We start from the raw sequence: 16,992 nt of genomic DNA on the forward strand, positions 1-16,992 counted from the left end.
AGTTTAAAGAAATTAATCATGATCACCACCCACCCACCAGCATTTTGTTGAGTCCCCCTATTTTAATTATCTGATATATTTTATGGTTAAGCAACTACCAGCTGATTTTTTTTTTGTTAATTTCTAACATTTATATAAAACATGCACCATTGCGTAGAATTAATTATTGTGTATATATTATATAGAGACATATAATTAATGACAAACAATATATATTGATCATGGGTGGGTAGCAAATCGATAGAGTAGGTACAAAAAAAAAACCCATGTTGATGTTGTTCCATATACGTGCGTAGCACTATCAATAGCAGATTTACAACAATATTAAACTCAAAATTAAGGTACAAATTAGTATGTGGCTTACAAAATTACAATGCAGTGTTGCATATATAAATAAAATCACGTAATTTAATTACCCTGGTGACTTCCAAACAAGTATGCTTTTGTAGCTACTTAAAAAGGCTAATACTTTGTAAAGAGAATAAGAAGAAGAAGACAAAACCGAAGATATTAATCACTAATTCCCTCGTCCCTTCACCGATCGAAATATCGAACACTTTACCACAATTGCATTCGCAGAATTGGCAATGCATGTATCTACACACTCCATGCTTCATAGCGTCATGCCTGGAACAAGTGGCATATACGTGGCTTCCAACCATTGGTCACTAATTAGACACGAAACAATCAACAGAACCTTGGAAAGTGACAGAAAAACAGCAACCGTGTACGTGGCGTCTCGGAAGGCGACCTTGGGATTCGCTCTCACACCTGTCGCTATGTAAGTGGCGGTTCCACAAGCACAGTGACGGCCTATATCGGTCGGGTCAAATCACTTTCCCTTCTGGGTAAGAACCGGTTCATTGAACGTTGCCGCTGAGCAACCGGCAACGGCCTCTAACAGAAAATAGAGAGAAAAAGGAGCAACGGTCTTTGCTAACATTATTCAATTGGCAGCTTCATGAAAACTGCTCTTCAAAAGCTCTTTTGGGCGTTTGCGATCATTAGGTGTCATTCAGAAAGCTACACGCCAAGAAACCAATTGATCGACTTATAATATCTATCTATTTACTTGTTTAGGTCTAGCACTCACCGACTAATAAAAAACATTTTCACTAGTAAAGTAAAGAGTTAGTATAAGTCTTTAAGATTAACTGTAAAATCCTTAATTTACTAGGTAAATATAGTTTATGCACTATGTTGGAGAATACGACTAATTATAAGATGCATTAGAGCTATATAATATGTAATCCCATGTCCATTTTATAATTAGGAGACAGTAATTGGTATACTATAACTATATACACACAGATGACCTAATAGTGGTTCACAAGTAATTAAAGTAGGTGAAAAATCAACATATATAATATAATAAAAGTGTGTAATTAGACTCGTCAACTGTCTTACGCTTAAGATATAGAATTATCAATGCATGCACAAGACCTATCTTATAATCAATTAATTGTGAGAGTTTTTCATGTTATTTACTCAAAAATAAAAGTTTTTTTTTCCTGGGTATTTCCTCCCTCATCTTCAGCTTCCACTTGTTTTTGTCTTGGTAAAATAATATTCTGCTTTATCCCACCATTTACGCTATTGCCAAAAATATTTCAATCATGGAGCAAAGTCGCAGCTGCAATGTTATATATATTGTCACACACTTGAATTAAGCATAAGAAGGAATAAAGGCTATTAGCTAGCTTGTTTTTTCTTTATTTCCCTTTTCTTTCCGGTGATCAGCAACTCCTCTTATTTTATATCCCATACTTTTGGGACGATATAATAGTACTCTCTCCATTTAAACACATCCCATTTCCTTTGGTTATCTTTTAGATTTTATAAGGTGGGTGTGAGCGCCCTAACAATTCGGGCAAAGTGGCTGCGACGTTAAAGGTTCCTAATGAGCTTCACTTATATGCATGTATATCTTCAAAAATCAAAATCTAATATGCACGAACATAAATTAAAATATGCAGCAAGGATGCCGTTCCAATTCAACAAGCTAGGAAATATTGCATGGATGTGATTTACTGATTTCATAGTAAGTGATATGGTTAGTTGTTGTTTAGACTTTATGGTCGGCACAATAAGACCAACAAAGTCAGAGAGTCTTGGCTCAATATATATGAAACGTCAATGGCTCAATACATTTACATGCATGCATCAACAACAGCCATTAATCCATTAAAGTCTAATGGTGGACCATGGTGAAGCCTATTCCACAAACTTGAGCTTGCTGTTTTTTCCAACATAACACAAAATATAGCTACATTAATTTAGAACGATCAGCGATGTACCGATGTACGTGCATGTGTGCCCATCATCATGTCTTGGGAGAAATATATATATATGGTTCCTTAGTTTTTTTTGGCCAAATGGTTGCTTAGTTTACATATATAGTTTCTGTTGTGTGTCAATTATTTATATTTGTGTCCTTGTAGCTTTTGCTAAAATGGCTAAGGGCAGTGCTTTTGTTGTACCTCACCATTCATGTCCATGCAAAATGGAGAAAAGGGCACATCATATCACTGCTGCTTGCAAGTTGGTGCATATATATGATCTTTTAACTTTTGAGTACTAAAGTGACATTATAGCAGCATGCTTTCTACCCACAGTAAAATTATATTGAACCATTCATATTCATGGTGCGTGGTTAAAGTAGAACAATCATACAAGCAAGACAAAAGAGATCACGATCGACCAACACCTAAGTGACACGTACAAAACCCAAAGGCTAGGGGTAGCTACATATCTTACATATTGTAATGTCTACTGTGTAATACAAGATTGATTAATTATAAATGGTTTGTTCATATAACTGGTTTGTTCATATAACTATTGTAATTTTCTTTTAATGTAATCTATTTGCACTATGTATTTAGTCAGTAGACCCATATTTATATAGAAATCACTCTAAATATATACAAAGAGGCTATAAATCACCTATTTCGGGACTTAAATCTTATGTCAATTTAAATCGATTAAAAAAAAATAAAAGTAATCACAAGCGCGTACACTTAATGATGAAATCTTTTATTATTTTTTCAGTATCACAAGAGATATTAGATGATTGATTTTCACATTAAGCATAGATCTTATCTTGATTAATAGATCTTATATTTAGTTGAATGGTATAATTTGATAGTATGAAATATAGTTGACTTGCTCGTTTACTTCTAAATATATAATAATGCATAGTTGATTCAATATATAATAATGCATAGTTGATTCAAGCCTACATGTCCTTACTTGCACCAAGCTTTTTGTTTTTGTTTTATTAAGAAAGGGCCTAAACGGCTAATTAAGGCCCCGTTTGGGATTGCGTTGGAAGACCCAAAAGCTGCTGTGGATGACAATTCTCAATCACCTACAACAGTTTTGGTGTTTGGTAAAAAAATTAAAAAATTGTTTTTTCTCACAATTCTCAACTCCCTACAACAAAAACAGAAAACAGGTTTCTAGGTGCTTTTGAAAGCTGCAGTGAATCACAGCAACAATGAATATTTTATTTTACCCGTAATATCCTCATTGATTTCTATATTTTTAATTTGTTTATTTTAAATTAAAAAATATGTCTATTGTTAGTTATATTTTATATTGTAATAATTAATTATGATATTTTATTTGCACGATTAAAATTATAATATACCTAAAAAAATATTAGACATAGTTATTTAATAATGTTGTTCTTAGAAAATTAATGCTAATAAAAATTTGTAGCAAAAAATTTAAAAAACAAGTAAAACACATTTTATTTTTACCAAATAAATAAGTGAAAGACACTTTTTGCATCATGTCTATTTTAGTAATTATACACAGTCACAACACTTTTACATTAACATTTACCAAACACTTTGATACTGTTTTTTGCACTCAGAATACTTTTGAAAACATACTTTACCAAACACTCAGCTGCTTTACTTTACAGCTGACTTTACTTTACAGTTGTTTTACCTCACGGCTGTTTTTTCACACAGCAATACCAAACTGACCCTAAACATGATGTTCTTCCTTTGTTACCAAATTCAGAAAACAAAAATATAAATAAAAAAGGAGCAAGGATCGATTGTGTCCAATTGATGCAGCTTGTATATACAAAAACCTTAAAACATTCAAAATGATACCAAAAATATCAATATCCATAAGACCGGACCGCCAACTCCAACCGTTGAATCCTAACATCCATCCCAATTCCAATCCCTAATTCCCAAACCAACAAAACGAACAAAGACAAGCTAATTCTGAGCGTCCGACCCGGATTCTCCGCACCAGAAAATCTCCATCACGCAACCCCTACGTATCCCCTCACACGTGTCAAAATCATATCGGTCCTCTCACTCCCACCCCTCCTATATATTCATATTTATATATAGTCCCCTCTTCCTCATCTCCCGCCTTCTCTCGTTAATCAGTTTTGATAAATATATTACTGTTAAACCAGTTGGCCTCCTCTGTCATTCTCCTTCATTTTCTCTTCACCAATCACCACCCAACCAAATCTTCGAATCCTAATTCTAATCGATCTTCTCTAAATTAATTAATCTCAGTATCTGATTCAATATATTTTTCCCATTGATATAATTGATAATTGATAATTGAGACGTGAAGTGACAAAATAAAACACTCAAGAACAATATATATCGTTCGTATTAATGAGAGACGAAATAGAAGGCGGGATGTTTGGCGACGGATCCAAGGCGGCGGGGAATAAGTTCGGCAACCTCACGCATTCCGACCCCAACATATCTTCCAGCGGCGGCATGATGTCCGGCGACATCACCGACTACCCGATGCGCAACAGCAGCGCCTCCGCCTTCAGCCCCAACTCGTCCTTCGACCCGAGCCGAATGAGCGGCGAGGGTTCTCCGATGACCATGTCGCCATGGAACCAGACCAGCACTTCCCCATTCAACGCCTCTCCGTGGACCCCATTCGAAGAAAACGTCCCCCAGAACGGCCTCATCGGCTCTCTGGTTCGCGAGGAAGGCCATATCTACTCTCTCGCCGCCACCAGGGACCTCCTGTACACCGGGTCGGACAGCAAGAACATCCGGGTCTGGAAGAATTTGAAGGAGTTCAGTGGGTTCAAGTCCAACAGTGGGTTGGTGAAGGCCATTATAATCTCCGGTGATAAGATCTTCTCGGGTCACCAAGACGGTAAAATTCGGGTGTGGAAGGTGTCTTCGAAAGACGCAAGCGTTCACAAGCGTGCCGGGACGTTACCGACTCTGATGGACATTTTCAAGTACTCCGTGAAACCTAGCAATTACATTCAGGTCCGGAAGCAGCGCACCCTCTGGATCAGGCACTCGGACGCGGTCTCGTGTCTGAGCTTGAGCGAGGACAAGAAGCTTCTCTACTCGGCCTCTTGGGACCGGACCCTCAAGGTCTGGCGAGTCGATGCATCCAAATGCATCGAGTCCATCCACGCTCACGACGACGCAGTCAACTCCGTCGTCGCAAGCGTGGAAGGACTGGTATACACCGGAGCGGCGGACGGGATGGTCAAGGTGTGGCAGAGGGTGCAGAATGGGAAAGTCATCAAGCACTCGCTGGCACACACGCTGCTCAAGCAGGAGAGTGCGGTCACCGCACTCGCCGTCAGCGCGTCGGGTTCGATCGTCTACTGTGGGTCCTCGGATGGGCTGGTCAATTTCTGGGAACGCGAGAAGCAGTTCTCCCACGGTGGGGTCCTCAAGGGGCATAGGCTGGCGGTGCTGTGTTTGGCGGCGGCGGGGAACTTGGTGTTCACTGGCTCCGCCGATAAGACCATATGCGTGTGGAGGAGGGAGGGCGTCATCCACACGTGCCTCTCGGTTTTGGCGGGTCACACCGGACCCGTGAAGTGCTTGGCCGTGGAGCATGATCCGGACTCATCCAAAAAGGGCGATCACCGCTGGATCGTGTACAGTGGGAGTCTTGATAAGTCGGTCAAGGTGTGGGGGGTGTCGGAGCAGGCGCCGGAGCTCACTCCCATGGCCATGCAACAGCAACGCGCCGCTAGTTCGGATTCCGACTCGTTGCCGTCGGATGCAAGCTTCGCCTCTTCGGGTCGGGCCAGCAGCCAGAACATAAGGTACTAAGGTAGGGATGGATCCCAATGACTTCCTCATCTCAGAACCCAATTGTGAGTCGCCACGTGTCTCCACTCAAGATATTTGCCTGCTAGACTTTGGAGTTTCTTCTTCTTTTTCTTTGTTTGTTTGCTTTGTTTTTTTTTTTTTTTTTTTTCTTCTCAAGGAAATTGAATAGTTATTGGTGTTGACTGAGAGTGAGATGGGTGGACTGTAATATGAGAAATAAAGTTCTTTTTCTTTTTTAATGTAAGAAATGATTGGCATGATCTCCTCATCACAGCAATCATATTAGGTGCTTTAATTAATTTTCAGTCTAAGAAATGGTTGGCATTGTTGACATGTATATTTCTTGCTGTGAAGTGAGTTTTGGAAAAACAGAGAAACTATTCTATTATACATGTAACGAATAACGATTACAGGCTATTTTTGCAAATCTTAAAAAAATGATGGAAGAAAAAAAAAAATCTGTCATGGAACCCATAAATGTAATACAATTTGTTATCACCCGAAAGATGGATGAATTTTCAATGTGATAGTGTACGAGAATGGTATGCTCTTGCCTCAGGTTGCCTTTGTGAACTTAGACCATGCAAATGACCACTTCTACTACCAACTGAGTTCAAGTCTAGGCCCAGAGGAACAACTGGATCTCCTCCTTCTAGCACTCTGAGTACCTATATATGCCGAAAAGAGACAATTTCAACTCAAACAGCTTGTCCAGAAAATGGGAAGGGATTTCATTTTTTTCAGAAGATATATATATGTGCCAATGTCAAGGAAATTAAAGATATGGAAATTAAGCTAGGAAACCTTTGACATTGGGGGTCTGGAATCAGGATCTCGACGTAGACACAGAGAAGCAGCACGTGCCATCGCCTGTAGTTGGTGGGGGAAGTCAGGGGATTCATCAGAGGCCAAGTTTGGATCAAGCAACTGATAAGATTTTGGTGATATATGGTTGGGGTCAAATGCAGCAAATGGGTAGAACCATTCTTCCAAAAAATGATGTCCCTTGACATATTGCAGTTCACTGATTCTTCGACCTGTCATAAGCTCCACTAAAACCACTCCAAATGCATACACATCAACTTTATGTGTACTTTGAACTCCATCCACATACTCTGGTGCAAGATACCTGGAGATCACATTGAGTTTGATCAGACTACAGATGGAATTTCTTTTTTTCATTTCCCCTTGTACAGATCATTATGTGCATATAATTGAATTGCTTTTGTAAAAAAATATTGGACCCATATCAAGCAGGATTCAAAGAAAGTACCCTGAAGTTCCAATCACCCGGTCATCAGTGCCAGTCTCCCATTCAGAGTGCCATCTAGCAAGCCCAAAATCCGCAACCTAATGAAATAACAAATGAGTAAAGCATTGTAGTAGCATCTTACACCATATATTGAAGCATGTTCCCATGTCTGATAACAGACAAGTAAAAGAATTAATAGTCTGCCTGGCAAATTGCAACGCGAACAAATTGAAAAATCATGGATGCAATATCAAATTAAGAAATAGGATCTGTCATAGAGAATGACATTCTTTTAAAACTAAATGTTATAAAATCCAAGGATCAGTTTCAAGTACCAGAGGTTCAAAATCGTGGGTTAGAAGGATATTGTTTGGTCGGAGGTCTCTGTGTACTATACAGCCGACCCTACAATCTTCATGAAGATATCTCAACCCACGAGCAGTTCCTGTTGCTATCTTTAGCCTTGATTCGCAATCCAGAGGGGTCCTGTTTCCTACCATTCAAATAAATGTAGTATAATCAAATAAAAGCTGCAGAGTAGTTTACATGCAGAGAGAATGCCATGTCCATGAAACTGAAGGAGCTGTGGAATATGTTTTCATAAGCCAACAACCAAAGAAATCAAAAACTTGAAGTGAGAAAGGAGCATACCATGTAAATGGAAATCCAACGAGCTGTTGCAGATGTACTCATAAACCAATACCCTTGCCTTGCCTTCAATACAATACCCAATGAGCAACACAACATTCCTTTGTTGCGCACAGCTCAATACTCGCACTTCCCTGCAGAAGTCAGCATCTGCTTGAGAGCCACCAAACTTCAACTGCTTCACTGCAACAACTTGGCCGTCTCTCAATAACCCCCTGTGCACCACACCAAAACCACCTTCTGCCAAGAAGTTAATATCTGAGAACGCGTCTGTAGCTTCCTCTAACTCTTTGTAAGAGAACTGTTTTGGAGGTTTTCCAAAAACCGGTGTTTTGTGTTGGCATAGAGAGCATAAAGGAGGAGGTATGGAGGAAGTTCTACCCAAAGAAACAGCATCCCTGATGCTTGAATTTATAATGTAACCTTTGTTATGGGTTTCCATGGCCCCTACCCTATCTTTCCTTGTATCCTGATCAAAATGTGCATACTCATCAAACAGAGTTTGGAAAGTAGGAGATCTTACTTTGTGGGCATTTTTATTATTTTGGGGCATTGGGGGCTTTCCATCACCAATGTGATTTTGGGAGATCCAAAAGACACTCTGATTAGTAGCTACAGTTACTGTTTGGGGATTAGGCAGAGTTATGAGCGTTTCTCCAATTGAGTCAAGTTCTTCATATGGATCTTCCCAATCATTCGGTCTGTGATTTCCTTTTTGCGATCCTTCATAAAGAGGGTTCTGTTCATAGACAAGAAAGAGAGAAGTCACAGTGTCATAACTAGATGATGAACCTTCTCCTGTGGTTCTTGTGTAGGAGGTACTTGGTTCTTCAGGACTGCTCACTGGAGTGGAATGCTTCATCCTATGCCCTTCCAATTTTCCAGCACGAGTTCCTGGTGAAGAAGCAGCAGAAAAGAATGGGGTCCGGAGTTCATCTGAGCATGCTAGATTGAGCCTCAGGACTTTAGGCTGAGATCCGTTCATCACTACAATGTTGCATCCAAGTTCCTCCATGCAATGCTTCCGCTCTTGCTTCAATTTTCTGTTACAGAAAACAATCTCACTAAAAATTATGAAGAAAGATAGGTCACTTCAACATACACGTTGAGATGAAAAGGTAAGAGAACTACTACACAGATTTCAGAACATCACGTTTTCTTAGGTTAGGATAGTAGTAGATGTGTGAACTTGTGAAGGATGCAATAGACCCACATAAGCATGCACCTAAATTAATAGCTCAGAAATAAGAAATAATACTTTTTCTATGTTTAATTACTTGTCCAGTACGACCCAGTTGGCTCCATTGCTTCTTGCTTCAGCCGCCACAGCACCACTAGGTGTACTTAAAACTACCTTAATCCTCACTGTTACCTGCAAGTATGATCATAACTAGTTAGCTGCCTAGTAGCTGAAACTGATAAATGATTGAACCTAAAAGCAGGATGGACCACTATACTTTATTAATTATTTCATTACTCAAGGCTTATGTAGCTAAACAAGTATTCAGTATATACATTCTTATAGAGCATTTACACCATTGCAGGTCCGTTCCTTATTATAAATTATGTGAACAGAGTAAATTAGAAATCTGATTCCTGCATATTTCTGGGTGAAATGTGCAGCCTGGTAACAAGAAAAAAAAAAAAAAAAAAGATTGTGCAAGCAAATTCAAATGATTTGATGCGGGCCACACCATAATTGGTTAATAATAATAATAATTTCATAGTTCATATAGAAGATACGATTCTGTGCATCCAATTGATCTTTTTCTAACATGATTCTCACCCCACGACATGTTGTAAGCACATGCCATGTTCTCTCAAATGATTAACTTAACTTGTTTGTGCCTAAAAAGTAAAAAATAAAAAATAAATACAGAATCTACTAATTCTGACAACCCAATGATCAATAGCGAATTTGCGAGAGACACTACGAGCCAAATGATTAATCTTTTCATATTTAAGTTTAAATATTTATTTTTTATTATTTTAATTATAAAACCATCCTTTATTATATGTTCAAGTGTTTAACTTATGATCTTGGCCAAAAAAAAAAAAGTGTTTAACTTATGATCGTAAAATCCAATTGAAAATTGAATGGAAGTGTAGAACTGATTTGTTTATAATTGTAAATAAAAAGATAAAGCCAAAAAAGAAAAAACAAATACAGCAAATATGACAAAGTGGGACGTGTACGTCCACGTGGTCTTATTGTAAGCAAGCAAAGTAGCAAACCAAACGACGTGGTGTTGTCGCTTAAGGTTAAAAAAGAAGGGCGGTTAAAAAGTGGTATTATCGGTAATTTAGGAGAAACGACAAATTCACCTGGATTTGGTTGTAAAACTGAAGCACCATCTGAGAACAAGACTCCGAGATCTGGCAAATCCGATCCGGCAAATCGTCCCTGTGTCTACTCCCACAATCTCCGGTCAACTTTGGAAAGTTCCAGAATCTGGTACCTGTCTCGCACATTCCACATTAGAAACACAAATTCAACTGCAAAATTCAAGGTTACAATTTGAAAAAAAGAAAAAAAGAATTACCAATTAAATTACCGGTTTTAGCGGCAGAGAAGACGGCGAGTAACGTAACGCAGTCGCCTGGGTGAACGACGTGAGTGAGAGCCCAGGCCAATGCGGTCTTGGAGATCACCTTCTCTGCCTTCACCGCCACTATCACCTTATCAGCCGCCGTGGCGTTGGCGGCGCGTTCCCCAACCCCAAACATTGCTTCCTCAGGATTCAAACCTCTCTTTTTTCAAGTGAGAAGGGACTGAAACAAAGTCGTGGAAAGTGTGGAACTTTGGAATATGAAATTGGACTTTGTGTTGTGTTCGTTAGGAGGATGATAATAACAGGCTAATAATGCCAACCCTGGTTAACAGTTAACTGACCCCAGTTAGGCCATGAACATTATTAACCATGGATAAATGATAATTAATAGGTTTCGTCTAATTTACTTTAAATGTCTGTCTTTTGTCCCCTTTTATAAAATTTTTGTTGTCCATTTATTACTCTAAATTTGGTCACTTTCCAATTAATTGGTATTTTTCTATTAAATGGTTTTCACATTGGTCACGCTGAGCCTGCAATATGCATTGCAATTTGTAACCTAGCTAGCTTGTTATATATCACAATCATAATTTATCAAATTTCAGCAAAAACTATAACTGGCTCGTAGAGCTAATATAATTCTCTATTATGTGGGTAACGCATGTTCACATAAATTGACGAAAGTAGCCCTTAATTATCAAAAACACAGAAAAAGACAATACGGGCTGGTGAAGGCTATAAAAGACTATTTAGCTTTTGATTTGGTAGCAATTTCATGCAACAAACCCGGAAGGAAAGCGCTGTCTTGCTCGTCGTTTCTTAGATTTTGACTTGCTATTAAGATGAATCAATGAATGCAGATGAGACTCATTGATCCAAAATATATGTTTAGCAGCGCCGTCCATGGCCTCAAAACAATTATTTTTTCATTTTGTTTTTTGGTTGGTTCTGCCAATTAGACAAATTGATTTTGATTTTTTAAATTTGAAATCATGTCATCTTCATATTGATTTGACCATTGTATATTTTTGTCTAACCTCTCATATTTTGGAGGATTATATATATTGAGCTGAAAACATATCTAAAAAGGTTGGTCGCATTTATGGTTATGTGCTCAAAATAGACCAGGGACCAGCTTCGAAAATAATTGATGGCATACCTTAATCTAGTGATTGTTTGGTAGGAGTCGGGCTTTGTAAAAGAAATCCAAAACTTTTGGGTCTGTATAGATCTAGAGTAGTGTCTGGCTAGTTTGGGTTGTTTGGACTTTGGCCCGCCATTTTACCAAAAAAAAAAGAAGGGAGTCCAAAACTTCGGGCTCTAAATTAAAATACTTATTGGGCTTACTGTCCACCCAACCCAACCAAAGTGACAAATCTTGCGGAAGGGGAGTCAAAAACCACATATGCTCATCTCCGAGCAAATTTTTTTCTTTAACCAATAAATAGATTATTACAAAATGGAAGAAAAAAAGTTAGAAGACACCCTTCATTTTTATGGTTAAAGAAAAAAAATTTGACTAGATTAGATTGGATATATTAATGGCTAGATTTAAGTGTATTAATTGAAGAAAGAAAATAAAGGATGTCTTCTAACTTGAAAGAAAAAAAAAAATAGTCATTTAACAGATCTAATCCAATCCACTTATGCATCAAATTAGGCGTAATAATACATCACTAACAACATTCATGTATCTTGTATCACATGATTTTATTTAATTAATGACTTTTAATTTTGAATATTTTCAAAATTATTTCCAACATTATCATCTAGTCAACATCTTGATAAAGTTTGGCATGAAGACGTGGGGTGACGAGGACCTCCAGAGGGGTTGCCTTCATGTTGGTTATTCCAGAAGTCTCACCCATATCAACTGGTTCATCAGATGGGGTTGCAATTTCAAACCCATGTAGCAATTGAGCCAGAGTAAGTTGCACAACTTGAAGAGCAAAAGAGATTCCTGGACATATTCTTCTACCACTTCCAAAGGGTATGAACTCAAAATTCTGGCCCCTAACATCAAAATCCTTGCAAGTTGTAAGAAACCTTTCTGGTTTGAAGAAGGACGGGTCGGGCCAGACATTTGGATCCCGCTGAATCTTTGAAATATTGAAAATAAGACGCGTGCCTGCAGGTACATGGTAGTTGTGTAGGGTGCAGTCTTCGATGGATTCATGGGGTACTGAGAGTGGTGCAGCAGGGTACAGACGCAAAGTTTCTTTGATAATGGCTTGGAGATAGACTAAGTTTTTCACATCTGATTCCTTCACTTGCCTTTCTCTACCAACATGAATGTCTAATTCATCTTGGGCTTTCCTCAAGGCTTCACGGTTGTTCAATAGTAAAGAAAGAGCCCACGTTAATGTCACTGTAGTGGTGTCCGTTCCTCCTAGAATAAGAGCCTGTGCAAATGACAAAAGACAGTTCAAACTGTTGAGAGTAATGTGGAGTAATGTCCCACATCGGAAAACTAAGGCTTAGCATATGTGCTTATAAGTCTTGGGCCTCTCCACCCATTGCCAATTGGTTTTGGGTTGGATGTTCTAATTCTATCATGGTATCAGAGCCAGGTTATCCGCGTGTAAGGCCCAACGGCCACACGTGCTCCCACGTCACCCAATACAATTTGTTCACGTGTAAGGCTCAAAAATATCGCCACACGTGCGGGGGCGTGTTGAGAGTAATGTGGAGTAATGTCCCACATCGGAAAACTAAGGCTTAGCATATGTGCTTATAAGTCTTGGGCCTCTCCACCCATTACCAATTGGTTTTGGGTTGGATGTTCTAATTCTATCACAAACTAGGCGCTTACGTACACTCAATGTCAAAGCTCAAAATAGCATGCTTAACAAATTAACCATCTAGCAAGGGCGTAACGAGAAATTTTGCCAAGGAGGAGCTAATATTACCTTAAAGCTTAATGACTATGTTTTGCCTCTAGGTACAATTATATTATAATCCTCGTAATAATAAAGATTTAAGTCAAATCTTATAACAGAATAGCTAATATGAGGAACTAATTATAAGAGCTCTTAGATAAATTCAATGGCACATAATTAACATCACCTATATTCATTTTATTACCTAATAACCTATTTTCAATTACTAACCATTAAAGAAAAAAAAAAAAAAACACCCAAACCCATATGATTATTTTGTATTTATGTTGTAGCCCAAAAGTATATATATAGCCTACCTAATTAAGAGGTAGCTCAACCTAGCTATTAAGTTTTAGCCCATTTTTCCAGTCAAAATTAATTTTAAGAAGTAGAGGACTAATTAAAAAATTAGGCTCAGAATCAGTACATTAATTGGGCTAACTAACTCTTAATTGGGTGGGCTATATATGTACTTTTAGGCTACAAAAATATATAATAAGAGATTTTTTTCCACGCTACCTAAGCTACAGCCCATGGTAACCCCAACCTAGTTCCTCACCTGAAGTCTAGGATTAGATTGAATAGGTTAACTTACAAAAATCAATGTATAATTGAAGGAATAAGGTGGATCAGTCATGAGGAAAACTTATCCCTTCCAAATTTCACAAAATGGTAGAATATCTGTTATGACTAATCCAACTTATTCCTTCAATCTTTTGATATACTTGAGTTAACTCATCCGATCCAATCTTTAGCAATCAACAAGGCCACAAAGTCCAACCAACTTGTCTTTGGTGGTGATGAATGTCATTCATTAAAAGCAGTATAAGGGTTGCTTTTGAATTTGTTGAATAGAGAATATATTAGACTAGTTAGACTAGGGGCGCATACGTACCAAGCAAGTAGCTTTGTTGACTGTATCAGCAGCAGTAGTAAACCCTTGTATATTGTCATCAAGAACGGAAAGCATCATGCCCATGAAGTCTTTTCCATCAATACCAGTGTTTTGCTTATGCTCATCCAACCATCGTTGAAGCACACCATCAAGTTGTTTGGCCGTCTTCTTCATGGCCTTCTCATACCCACCCAAATCGAACCACCTCAGAAATGGAACTGCATCGGACATCACAAACTCACCGCCCAGTTTGAAAAATCCCCTCAACGCCTTTCGGCACATTTCATTCTCTTCCTTCTCATGTTCAGACGTAGCCCCAAGGAAGCGCTTCCCAACAATCATCCTGAACATAACGTTCAAAGTTACATCTCCGAACCACCTCTTCATCTCCACCAACACCTTTTCTGAGCTTCCTCTGTTTTGCTCCCATAAATCGTATATAAGTTTTGTACAAGCCTTCACCTCGGATTCACGCACGGGCTTGAGCAACTCCAAGCGGTGGTTGGAGAGGAGCTCGAGCGTGGCTACCTTGCGCACCTGGCGCCAATAAGAGCCATAGGGGCTAAACCCAAACATGGCATAGTCGTATCCCATAATCTCTGCAGCCAACACTTTTGGGCGGCTGGCAAAAGCTTTATCATTCGTTGTTAGACACTCTTTGGCCACACCCCAACTGCTTACAACAACAGCAGGGTGGATGCCTAGCTTCATTGTGAAGAGAGGTCCGTACTTGTCAGCCATGTTGCCTAAGATTATGTGCGGTGGTGCTGAGCCTCGTAAGAGGGGAAGGTGACCAATTAAGGGCCATGCACCGGCCAGTTCAGGGGGTCCCCTCTTCTTGGCTTTGTCTTTGGCCAACTTTTTTGATATCCATACAAGTGAGGAAAGAAATAGTAAAAATGCAAAGGTAGCCCAAATGGGATCTGGAAGAGGCAACTCCATGGCCATGGGAAGCAGCTTTGAGGTTGCCAACCCGGCCACAACTCCAATTATTTATAAAAGAACAGATAAGCAGCAACATATGGTCCATATATATTATGATATTATCTACCCCCGATGACTCCCATTAATTGACCTTATCTCCAATATTTAATTGTCCAAAACTACCAAGTGTCTATTTCTCTGGTGCACACGTACGTGTTCTGACTTAACCCAAAAACCAAAGAAAAGAAGGGAATAAAGTAACAACCAACATCTCTCCGAGGCTAGTCACGTGACACCAACAGAACAAGTTGACCAAGATCATGGATGATCTGCACCAGCTAATGGACAACCTTAAACTAGGACCACTAGTCTCTTATCTCATTGATAACTGTGAAACCAAAAGCTTCTTTAGGTTTTCTTGTATTACTTCATATATAAAGATCATATTCTGCTTTTGGCCAAAAAAAAAAAAAAAAAAAGATCATATTCTGCTTGCTGTGTGTTGAGCCGCAGCCTATTGTACAAAACACTTCTCAAGATTCTTAATACAATGTCAACTTCAAGCCATCAAGTCTGATTTCAGCTGAGTGTTAACTTTATCGGAAAGCATCCTATTAATGTTATTAGTATAAATTTAATTTAGAAATATAACTATATATATATATGTTATTTCAACGAGATTTATAAATTTTAAAATATTTTAAATATATATTTGATCTACTATCTAAATTGAAAATGGACTTCTGTCTATTAATTCGTTGAGAGATTAGTTAAATGTCAATTTGGTTTTGCTGACCATAATTTCTTGATGACGTGGCGCCATCTCAGCAAACATTTTTCGCCAAATGAGTGACAAGATGACACATGTCCACTTAACCCCTGACAAGGGCCCACAAACTCATCATCTCTTTCTCGCTCGTCAAACACAGATGAGAGATTTATATTCAAATTTGGAGGAAAACGTAATGTTTTTGGGAGATTAAATTGTCAGGAAAGCGTTCGACGAGCAGAAAAGAGGTGATGAATGTGTGGGCCTGTGTTAGGTGAACATGTGTTGCTCATTTGGCAGGAAAGTTATGCTGAGTTGAAGCCACGTCACCAATTAATCCCCGTCAGCAAAAACAAAACTGGTATTTAATTAATCTCTCAACAAATCGATGGACGAAAATCCATTTTTCAATTTAGATAATAAATCGGGTGTATATTTGAAATCTTTTAAAATTCATGGACCATGTTGAAATGACATATATAGGTATGTGTCTAAATTGAATTTATGTCAATGTTATTATATTCAACAGAAGAAATAAGAAGAATTTGTATATTGATTTGCTTGTGTTGCAACATCATATTGTTAGATGGAGAAGATATATATATATATATATATAACAGTTCTATAATAATTTTTTCCATAATAAATAGATGAATTACAGATTTGGTCAACTTATTTTATATCTAGTCCAATTTTGGTCCACGATCTTTTTTAAGTTTTGTTTTGATTCACTAATTATTTCACTTGTTCAATAAATATCCAATCCGAAATTTCAGTTTTGGGGTTTATTATTTTAAATAATTTGGGTTGTGTTTTCTTCAATTATAATTGAAGTATAAGTTATATTTCATCATTTCTTAGTTATAGGAACCAATTTGGAATATTAGAATTTAAGAGAATTGAAATTGGGTGAAATTTGAAAAATTTGAAAATTTTCTTGAAAAATTGGTTGTTTCGGGTGCCCTACTTTGAGGTTAATTATCTTGAATT

At 38.2% G+C, this 16,992-nt stretch overlaps 3 protein-coding genes across 5 annotated transcripts; 1 reads left to right on the top strand and 2 right to left on the bottom strand.

Annotated features, from left to right (window-relative positions):
• The first annotated feature begins 4,408 nt into the window (after positions 1-4,408).
• On the top strand, positions 4,409-6,656 carry LOC147278303 (protein JINGUBANG-like). The gene has a single exon (XM_086250949.1). The coding sequence runs from the start codon at positions 4,653-4,655 to the stop codon at positions 6,081-6,083; it is 1,431 nt and encodes a 476-aa protein (XP_086107075.1). The 5' UTR covers positions 4,409-4,652; the 3' UTR covers positions 6,084-6,656.
• LOC147278304 (inactive protein kinase SELMODRAFT_444075-like) lies at positions 6,602-10,915 on the bottom strand. Of its 3 annotated transcripts, none has more exons than XM_086250943.1 (8): positions 10,527-10,915; positions 10,309-10,442; positions 9,261-9,355; positions 7,987-9,026; positions 7,671-7,828; positions 7,357-7,433; positions 6,888-7,212; positions 6,602-6,751 (listed from the first exon to the last, which is right to left on the bottom strand). In XM_086250943.1, the coding sequence occupies exons 1-8, from the start codon at positions 10,708-10,710 to the stop codon at positions 6,602-6,604; spliced, it is 2,163 nt and encodes a 720-aa protein (XP_086107069.1). In that variant the 5' UTR covers positions 10,711-10,915. The 3 variants fall into 3 exon arrangements, with proteins under 3 accessions (XP_086107069.1, XP_086107070.1, XP_086107071.1); XM_086250944.1 differs by having other exon boundaries at positions 10,539-10,914; XM_086250945.1 differs by lacking the exon at positions 10,527-10,915 and having other exon boundaries at positions 9,242-9,355; positions 10,309-10,358.
• A 1,276-nt stretch (positions 10,916-12,191) lies between these two features.
• LOC147278305 (cytochrome P450 CYP82D47-like) lies at positions 12,192-15,305 on the bottom strand. The gene is made up of 2 exons (XM_086250948.1): positions 14,310-15,305; positions 12,192-12,937 (listed from the first exon to the last, which is right to left on the bottom strand). Exons 1-2 carry the CDS (start codon positions 15,255-15,257, stop codon positions 12,305-12,307), a joined length of 1,581 nt encoding a protein of 526 aa, XP_086107074.1. The 5' UTR covers positions 15,258-15,305; the 3' UTR covers positions 12,192-12,304.
• Positions 15,306-16,992: the final 1,687 nt, after the last annotated feature.

Source organism: Dryas octopetala, chromosome 7 (genome assembly GCF_963921425.1).
Source record: "Dryas octopetala chromosome 7, drDryOcto1.1, whole genome shotgun sequence".
Classification (NCBI taxonomy): domain Eukaryota; kingdom Viridiplantae; phylum Streptophyta; class Magnoliopsida; order Rosales; family Rosaceae; genus Dryas; species Dryas octopetala.

Coding starts and splice junctions, on each gene's coding strand:
- LOC147278303 (XM_086250949.1), top strand. CDS start 4,653: ATGAGAGACGAAATAGAAGGCGGGATGTTTGGCGACGGATCCAAGGCG.
- LOC147278304 (XM_086250943.1), bottom strand. CDS start 10,710: ATGTTTGGGGTTGGGGAACGCGCCGCCAACGCCACGGCGGCTGATAAG. Junction 10,443..10,526: donor TAAAACCGGTAATTTAATTG/GTAATTCTTTTT, acceptor TGTGCGAGACAG/GTACCAGATTCTGGAACTTT. Junction 7,829..7,986: donor GTTGGATTTCCATTTACATG/GTATGCTCCTTT, acceptor TTTGAATGGTAG/GAAACAGGACCCCTCTGGAT.
- LOC147278305 (XM_086250948.1), bottom strand. CDS start 15,257: ATGGCCATGGAGTTGCCTCTTCCAGATCCCATTTGGGCTACCTTTGCA. Junction 12,938..14,309: donor TCAACAAAGCTACTTGCTTG/GTACGTATGCGC, acceptor TCATTTGCACAG/GCTCTTATTCTAGGAGGAAC.